General features: G+C 41.6%; 1 protein-coding gene across 1 annotated transcript in view; it reads right to left on the reverse strand.

Moving 5' to 3' along the window:
* CAPN3 (calpain 3) overlaps positions 1–9228 on the reverse strand; it is a 53699-nt gene extending 44471 nt beyond the window's left edge. The window contains exon 1 of the mRNA XM_067557920.1: positions 8759–9228. Within this exon, the coding sequence (XP_067414021.1) occupies positions 8759–9049 (291 nt within the window). The 5' untranslated portion in view covers positions 9050–9228. The remainder of the gene's footprint in view (positions 1–8758) is intronic.
* Between the last annotated feature and the right edge of the window lie 572 nt (positions 9229–9800).

A 9800-nucleotide genomic window follows, 5' to 3' on the forward strand; every position in this document is an offset into this window, starting at 1 on the left:
TCTCCTGGGAAGTAATAAGGGTCAGGGGAGGAGACAAGCTCCTCCCAAGAACCCCATTTTCTGGGTACAGAGGAGAAGAGGGACCAGCAACAGTGGGTATAGCTGTATAGAAAATCAGGAGTATTAGAGACAGGTCTTAGGTACTGTAGCTGAAGCCTGAAGCCTTTTCGATATGATCAGCATAGTGATAGACTTTCCCACGCTCATATTTCAGGTCTCCTTGTTTTTTTGGTATGAGGCCGTTTCTGCTTTTCCCGAGTAGTTAGCTCAGTGATGGATTATTTGCTGTAACTATCTGGGTTATCCCCATTGCAGAATTGAGACAAATGTCCAATCACGACAAATTTCCTGCCCTCCACAACAGTCATCTCATTCTGCCCACTGCTGGGAAAGGAGAAAGTGGCCTTTTATTTCCTGCCTTAGTCAGCTGTCCTGGGGATTAAATTCTGTAAAGTCAGCTGCTTGAGATATCTTATAACTTCTCTCCATCCATTTGCTTTGTTGGAAACATTCTTCCTGACACTGCTATCATGCTTGTCTTGAAAATTGGCATAGTGTCCTGTGGGAAGTTTCAGATTATAGGAGTACATTTTCCAGCCCAACCCATGTACTTCAGCTGACTCCCGCTCCCACTGAAGTCAAGGGTGAAGAACAAAACTGGGCTCAGAGTACAGACTTCAGAATTTGGCACATCATCTTTTAGCTAAATGTAGCTGGATAGTTAAATACTTCCAAAGCTACTAGTTAAAATAGAAACACAAACACCCCACCTACCATGTAATTTCACATGGCATTATATTCAACTACAAACTGCACACAAAACTACAGTGGTCACGCGGACAGATCCAGGTGTAATACAAATATATTTCTGAGCTGAAGACAAAGGCAGTATTCCGTAAACCATCTCATTTTTCTTACTACTCTCATAGGCCTCCCATCCCTCATAGGGAAATTTTGTAAAATTGCATCTCATTGCTCATACCAGTTCAGTGGTAGTAATGCTGCCATCCCTAGTGCAGACCAGTTGCTGGTGTTTTAAGTCTCATGCCATCTAAAAGATGATCAGAACAGAAATGACTGGTGTGGCATGTAAAACGTCAGTGGCAGCTGATTGCTGGTCTACCTTAGGGATCCCAGTGTTGCTATCACCAATGAAACTCAAACAGTATTCGCAATGGTGGGAAGCTTTTGCAAAATGTCTCTGTGAGGCAGCGTACTCAGCAGCCATAACACCTGCTTGTGTCAAGGGACCCTTGTCTCCAGTGCCCCCTGCTGGCATTTCTGTCTCTTGCTTGTCTTCTGTGGCTTGGCCCTCTGGCCAAATCCAGTAAAGTTCCCTGGACCGCTTCCTACCTCCAAGCCCCCTTGTTCTGCTTCCCTACAGCATGTGCTTAACACGGCCTCCCTTTGGTTCTCAGGCCTCTCCCTTCTCCCTAGATCCTCCCAGCTCTTCCTTTCTCTGGTGAACCAACCACTCTTCTGCTCTTCTTGGGCTCCACTAAAGTGCTTCTAACTGACCCTACCTTACCACAGTCTGTGGGTTTCTCACAGGAGTGTCGTGTCTCCTCTGCAATCCAGTCTAGTGTAAGTAGCCAAGAAATTCAGGCACACTGAGTGAGACATGAATTCATTCAACTTTCATTCCCTAAGTAGATCTGGTTCTAACTGTCGTGAGACATTGCCTAACCAACTCCTTTTGGTTATTTAGGAGACTTAAGTATCTAATATATTTTAGGTTTTTTCTGTTTACTCTGTTCCTTTCACACATGAGTTGCTTGATTTTTAGTGCACAAAGGTCAGTGCTGGGTTTTTTTGTTTTGTTTTTTGTAGGCCTCCATTAGTTCTTCCATAATTTAAAATACATCTTTCCAGAGCTTCTTTGAACAGTACTGGAGTCTGAACATGAAGGAGCCAAAAAGTGAAGGGAATGGTACAGCTTCATACCAAAAGACTTACCAGCTAGGTGGAGAATAATGGGGGGCTATCACATTTTAACTTGCCTTTTCATTCAGGATGAAAGACTAACTATCACCTTCCGCAAAAAAATAAAACAAAACAAAATGCTTCAGTCCCAGCCAAAGACTTCTGCATACCTCACCCAGGACTCCTTGATGTCCCTCTCTCAGTCCCTCTTCTGCCATTCAGTTTTCCTCCAGGTCCTTTCCCCTGGAGGTACTCTTCTTCCTTGTCTCGCACCGCCCAGGTGGACTCCTGGATCTTCTTCCAGACCCTCCCACTTATTTACTCTCCAGGTTATTGGTGTGTCAGACCCATCTAATTGCTAGACACAGATCTTGCAAGACCCTTCTTTACCTTGCCCCGGCTTTGTCAGGAGACAGAGGAAAAGGCAGCTAAGCAATTAGAACTTCAAACTCAGCCAGTCCATAATATTGGGAATCAATGGGACAAACTGATTCTTAGAATCAATAACTCAGTCATATTGCCCTCTTCACTGACATGAAACTTTAGACATGGTTCCCAATAGCCAAAGTAAATTAGTTGCTTTCTAGATTATGTTCATCCTTGGCTTTTGAATGTAGGTAAAGAGGATATGGCCTACACTGTATTGAATAAAATATAATATAATTTTTACCTACTGCTTAGAGCATACTGTTACGTGTCAGTTTTGCCTATCAACTTTCACATTGGCATCTTCTACTAATTAGGCTGCCTACATAACTGCTTGCAAGACCTCTTTATTCTCTGTAATTCTATGCATGCTGACTGATTATAAACCCATAAAAGAAAGAAACAGTGGTTTTTTTCCCTTCTTCATTATCAGCAGTAGCTGTTCAAGAAGTTGTACCTAGGGTATATCTGTCTCAAGGGTCAGCTACGACCCAGAATATCATTCCCTACCTGTTGCCTCTTCCTTTCAATGCTCTTCCCCTTGGTGGTGTTCTGCCCAAGATCCTGGTAGCCCAGGGACTATACATCTGCTGGAAACACATAATCCTCAAACATGTTCTCCTGAACCAAGCAATCGTGCTTAAGAGCATTAAGTCCTCACCCTCAAACTTCTGTGGCTGAGCAAGAGACCTCTCCCTTTCCCTCCTGTTTCTCTCTCACAACAGGCAGTCACGGAAAAATCCTGACAGGACATAGGGCATGGCTGTATCAATTAATTTGGGAAGTTGGCCCTCTGAAATAGGTACCTCGGTCTCCCTTTGGTATCAATCTAAAGGGATATTGACCCCATCAAATGCATCTAGACTATATAACTCCTCCACAGTCTGAAAATTATGCATTTGCAAAACCAAACAAAATATTCACAACATATACATGATACAGTGTGCAGATGCATGGTCCTTTTTAAATACAAAAGTGGTCACCCCTTCTGTCTGCTCAGGAGATAACTCTCAGTCTTTGTTTCCACTCCAAGCAAGTATCCATCCAGAGTGTTCACTTGATTTTTCTTTTTCCTTCCTGAACAATTTAGAATGTTCCTTCTGTTATTTCCTTGGCCAGACATGAGAGCAATCTCTGCAACATGCTGTCACAGTTCTTTTTTTTTAAATAAAAATAATAATTAGGGCTGTCAGTTAATCACAGTCAATGCATGCGATTAGCTCAAAAAAATTAACGCATTAATTTTTTTAACGAGCGTTAATCGCACACCAGGGTGCTATGCTCAGGGGGCGCCACTGCATGCCTCCAGGGAAAGGGTGCCCCTCCTCCTGCTGCCCTGTTCCAGTGCTGCTCCTGTCTCCTCCCCCCCCAGGGGCCAAGATACTCCAGACTGGGAGCCTGCCTCCTGTCTGCTGCACAGAGCAGGGGTGGGTGGGGCAGGGCTGCTGTTGGGGAGTCCCTCTCCTCAACGGAGGTGGAGTCAGGGAACAGGGGGACCCTGTCTGCTGCTGCTGACAGCAGCTGCTGGCTGAAAAAGCGTTTAGGCTCTCGAGTGCTCTGCTTAAAGAGACAGTGCTCCCCCAAAACACAACACACACTTCCCCCCCCCCCAACACCAAACATATTTAAATAAATGGCATTCTATTATTGTTTAACAGTGTGATTAAAATTGCCATTAATTGCAATTATTTTTTTTAATCATTTGACAGCCCTAGTATTAATTTTAGAGCACTCTGCTGTAAAGTTTATTTTCTGCAGATAGGTCTCAGGTTCCTTTGGGGGGGGATTTTGTATAGTCTCTTTGAGATCTTGGGCCAGATTCTCAGCCGCAGTTCTGTTCCCTTTGCAGCGCCTGAGTAGTGCAAAGGGGATTTTATGTGGCTGGCCAGTTCAGAATCTCCCAGCAGAAGTAAAGTCACTGGAGCCTGCTCATCTATCAGTCTCCCCCAGCCGCCCCAGGGAAGGGAAGGAATAGCAGGAGGGGAAACAGGAAGGTGAAGTGAGGAGGTGTGAGGGGGTGCAGATGGGATGGAGCAGAGCTCTGCTCCCCTATGGCAATTTTCGGCAGACTGTGGTCACTTAAAAAGCATTGCTAGACTTTTATGTTAGAACAACCCCTAAACGTTCTAATTTGCATTACGACCAGGACAGCTTGAGAATCAGAGAGGTGTAAGTAGCTCCCTAATGGTCTTGCTCCAGTTCTGCACCGAGTAGAAGAGAGACGTGCAGTAAAGAATCGGGCCCCTGAGAGTTTCTCTTGTCTTACATTCTCAATTAGATGATTTCATGTTATGCAGTAATTGGGAGGTATTGGTTATATACTATTTACATAAACCAGTTTAAAGTATAGTTTGAACAGAAATACCAGCTGGAATCCTGCAAGCCTTACTCAGGAAAAATGTTCATTGAGGTCAGCTGGAGTTTTGCCTGAGTAAAGCCTGTGTGTATTCAGATCATGTTATGGCAGTTGCTAGCTGACTAGAATTACGTACTTCTGTTCCCATCCCACTGACAAAGTTCACAGCTGCTATATATAGCAGTCTGTCCTTCTGACAGTAACTCAAAGACCAGTCCCCATGCCTTCACAGCACAGGCCAATTATTTAAGATGTAGAGGCGAAGGATCCAATTTCTGTATGTTGTTAGTGGTTCCTGAGATAAATGGCTTCAGAGCCAGATATCTGAGAGCGATGGGTGGGTTCACAGCATAGGAACCTATCTCAGTTGCAATAACTATTTCATTGCAACATTAATGTAGTCAGAATGTCAAGGAGAAACCCTTCCTAAAATTGCAGTTCTATATTCTCAGCATAAGTGGAGAGTTACCAAAATTCTGTGCATCCTAGCCCTATATTCCATGGGTGTATTCATCTAGTGGATTGCCCTCTGGAATGGAAGTCAGGAAGCCTGGATTCTGTTCCTGTTTCTATCACTGACTCACTGTGAGACTTTGAGTCAATCATTTAGTCTCTAAAACTCAGATTACCCCTCTGGAGAACAGGGCTAATAATGTGCTTTGTAAAGCACTTTGAGATCTACAGATGAGAAGTGCTTATTAGGTGTTGAGTACTATTATTACTTATTATTAATACTAGAGATGCAACAATGTTTGCAGGGAAAGAACCCGCTGCTATCATTTAAATGTTTTTAATTCCTTCCCTGTTGCCAGAATAATGTTTGTCACTGTATATAGCACCTTCCATTCAAGAATCTCAAAGGGTTTAGCATAATAATTAGTAGAATAAATAAGACACTTGTAAGTATTATTTTAATTCCCATTCTATAGATGGGTAAACCGAGGCACAAAGAAGTTAAGTGACTTGCCCCAGGTAATTCAGCAAGTCAGTGGCAGTGAGGAATAGAACCCATATCTCCCAGTTTTGTGCTTTAATCTATAGAATTTGCTCCATTCAAAGTGTACGTGTTCCTTCTGGAGGCACACCATGTATATAACATGCATACGGTAGTCAGGGAAAGGCACCAGAGTTAAAGGCAGTGTTAGAATGGTCTCTTGGGACTTCCAAACTGTCTGGCATTTTTTGTTTTGTTTTAAACTATAGCTTTTGAATTACCTGATTTTCTAACTATTTTTAAAGTAACTACAATATTCAAAGAATACTGTTGTAAATTAATGATTTATTTACAATCTTAACTCTATTTTAACAAAGATTTTTTCCCCTCACATGTTAGTAAGAATGGAAGATGTTAGTATCTTTATGGGATAGATATGTACTTCTGCAGTTTAGCCTTGAAATTCTGGTGGTTTGATGTATACTTTAATTCTTTAGCAAAATACTCTTGATGGCAGTGTTACTGCATCATATCAATTTGTCTTTATGGTATCCTATTATTAGCATATTACTGCTATTCCAGTCTATAACATTATCAGACAAGTTCTTCTCTTAGCTGGGAAGAAGCACATTTGAGCTGTGTTTCTAAATACCAGTGAAGCAAAGTCTTGGGTCAATCTGCAGACTGCACCAACAAACACAAGAAACTTTAGCTTCAGTTTATGTGGGAGTAGAAGGAATGAATTATAAGAGAAGCTGCACCTTCTAGTGTATCTGCTCAGCATAGTGTTTCTGAAAGTTCATGTGGAAGCAGAGGATCCTCTCACTATAATAAACTACAATATTTTGTATTTATATGCACTTTTCAAGATTTCAAAGCACTTTACAAAGGCAGGTGTTACTGTTACACCTTTTACAGATAAGAAAAAGACAGAGAGAGGTACTGTTTAAGTACCTAATTTGAGACAGTGATGACTTGATTTTCAGAGGTGCTTAGCGCCCACATCTGTAACTTACTCATCTAGCGAGCCTTAAGTTGGGCATCCAAACATGGTCACTCCAAATTAGTGGACACATTTGAGAATTTGGGCCTTACTGAATGGCTCAGCATCACACAGCAGTCAGTGACAGAGCCAGGATTAGAATCCAGATCTTCTGACTTCCAGTGCACTGCTCTCACCTCTAGACGATGCTGCCTCCTTTATATCAATGAAAATTGGCATTGAAACAGTGTGAAAAATAACTTAAGATCTGATATTTAAATTTTTAGGTTGCATTTTTGTGCATCGTATAGCCCTGTGTGCACTGTTGGTGCTAAACAAAAAAATAATTATTATTATTATTATACAGCTCTCAGATTGCATCAAAGATGATTCTTTAAGGGTGGATTAAAGATCATTGGGATAGGAGCCCAAAAATCTGAGGTGTCCTAGAAATCGAAGGCTTGATCCTCCGCATCATGCAGTCATTTACACCTGTGCAAAGTGGGTGTTAAATGCACCCCTTTACAGTTTAACACTTTCATTCATCCTCGCACCTTTATTCAGTTCTCCTCCGATACACTGAAATCCATTCACTATCATTCTATATGCTGCATCACTTTTCTTCCTGTAGAAGTATGGGAAAGCATATACCTTGCCAGACAATTCAATTGCCACTCCACTTAACTGATAACCAGGTGTTTCTATGGAAACTTTGGGGCAGCAGACAGGCTAAACCACATCTGAAATCGTTTTTCATTCACTCCAATATAAATTCTCCTTCTTGTTTTGACTGAACTCTCCTGCATTTTAAAGATTGGCTCTGCCTCATGCACTGTCAATACACAGAGTGACAAACTTCAGTGATGTTGCATGAGATGTAAATCAATGCAGCTCTTATCCCTGTCTGGATTACTCCTGCATAAAGTATCATCACAGGCTGGGGCTAAATATCTTCTTGCCCTTCATTTTGAGCTGCCACTTTTCACTCTGTGGAGAAATAACTGTAATGGACCCTTTACAATCATTTTCTGGTTCCATAATACCCACATTCCAAGGCCACTGGTTTAGCTTTATGCTATCATCAGCTCAATCTTTGATGTTTCATTATGGCACAAAAGTATGGGATAATGCTGCATGTTTGTAAAAGGAAGCCTATAATAATCAATGATGGATAAAGACAAAATCTTCAGAATTTGGCCTTCACAATTAGAGGGGCCCAGATGGAGCAGTGAAACTGTAACAGGTAGCAGCACAATGTGCAGCTGGTCAGCTGTCTGTTTGGATGAGCTGGGTTGCCTCACTTGAAAGGAATATTAGGAGTGAGAGGAAAAACAAGAGTCCATCATGGGGTTGGGATTCAGGACCTTGGAGGGAGAATTCACTTTCAGGGGAAGGCTGGGTAGGGAGAAGTCTGTCAGGAAGGGCAGAAATATTGGCAAATTTGGGACCCAGTAAATATGAATCCACCTTGGTAATTATTTTAACCCCCTAATTCATGCCAGACAGATAATGGGGGATAACGAGCTTTGCGTTTAGGATCAAGGGATCCTGGAAATGAATGATGAGGTAATCAAATAAAAGAAAGTGGCCTAAAGTGTGCTCTGTTACATCCATGCAACTCTTCTGACTTAACTGGAGTGACAAGGGTATAACTCAGAGCAGTACTTCTGAAAATGAAAAGATGGGCCACAGGGGCTATTTGTAGTAACGCAAAATTTAAAACCCCAACAGTAAAATAAAGTAGTGTTGAAAAAATGAATCTTTGCAGGCCCACATTTGGGTGTTGAAGAAAGAGGAGGAGAGTGGGTAGAATTTGTTTTGTTTGGTATCTTCAGATGAGACAGTTTCAAACAAATCAAAGCTAGGAAAAAACAATCAAAATAGATTACAAAAAAGAAGACATTTCCAAATCTTCAATCCAAGATCCTATTGATTTTCAGCTGATTATTTATATTCTCTACACTTGCCATCCACAGATCCAAGATAGTAATTTCCCAATCCTAGAAAACAACTAAAGAAATACCATGGAAACATGTTTTTTCCCCAGTGAATGTGCTCAGTACAGATAACTGCATTGATTATATTTATAAACAGAAAAAGGCATTCAGTGTTTTAATTAGACAGGCAAGTTACTCACTGGGGGTCTTTTCCACTCAAACTTGATGGGAAGTTTCTGGCTGTAGAAGAGGGAGCTTTCATTAGGTGGGAAATCAGGATCCTCATAAAGAATCTTCTTTTCCAAGCATTTCTTGTAGAGCTCTTCAAAGGTCTTTTCCCGCACTCCAATAATGTGCTGGTTGCGACTGATGATAGCAGAGTAGATACCCCCTGTACCTCCACCTGTTTCAGTGGTTGTGCTAATGCTGGTGCTGGGAACTGACCCAGCCTCTGTCTGTTGAGCCACCACAGCATTTACGGCCGACGGCATGGAAATCAAATTTAAACAAAATTAAAAAAGAAATAACAAAAAAGGAAGCCCTTGCAACCTGGACGGAAACTATAGAAAAGAGGAAGTTGCTGCATAAACAGTTTAACAGCTCTCTCTTTTGACTGCAAGTATCCAAGTCAAATTAAAAGTGATCAAATGCCATGGAGTAGAGCAATTTGTACGCCATCCTGAACTTCTTTTATCAGTATTTGATCAGAAATCAAAATTCCTTCCTGATCAGGAAGCAAGAGAAATTATTGAGTAACTTTTCTATCTGGGATTGGTGTGCCTACAGCATGCGTGTGAGAGTATGTGTCTGTGTCCTGTAGAGGCTTCAAGGAAATCTAAAAATAAACACGGAGAGAGAGAAGGGGTGAGAGAGAGAGAGAGAAAGCGAGTGTCAATGTGACGTGCAGTTTCTTCCTATTCAGGGCTTGTTCTCAGAGAAGGGTTGACATGGGTAGGCTGATTCCCGATGCCACGTAGCTTTTTTCTCAAGTGCAAAAAATAGTGAAACTGCAAATTACATTTACATATTGGTTTTAAGCAGCATTTTATAGCATGTTCCTTATCATCAAAATGGATCCTGATGTTACAAAGATTTATACACATGCTTAACTTTACTCATTGGCTCTCTCTTCATTGCAAAAAAAAAAAAAAGTGTGCCTTTACACTGAGAGAGCCAACTCGACATAAAATCCTAGTGGGGACAAGGCACAGGGAATTTTTTATCATGATGTAGCTAGTTGAG

The sequence above is a fragment of the Emydura macquarii genome, unplaced genomic scaffold, assembly GCF_026122565.2.
Source record: "Emydura macquarii macquarii isolate MOO-44397 ecotype Brisbane River unplaced genomic scaffold, CSIRO-AGI_Emac_v2 contig_1876, whole genome shotgun sequence".
Taxonomy (NCBI): Eukaryota; Metazoa; Chordata; order Testudines; family Chelidae; genus Emydura; species Emydura macquarii.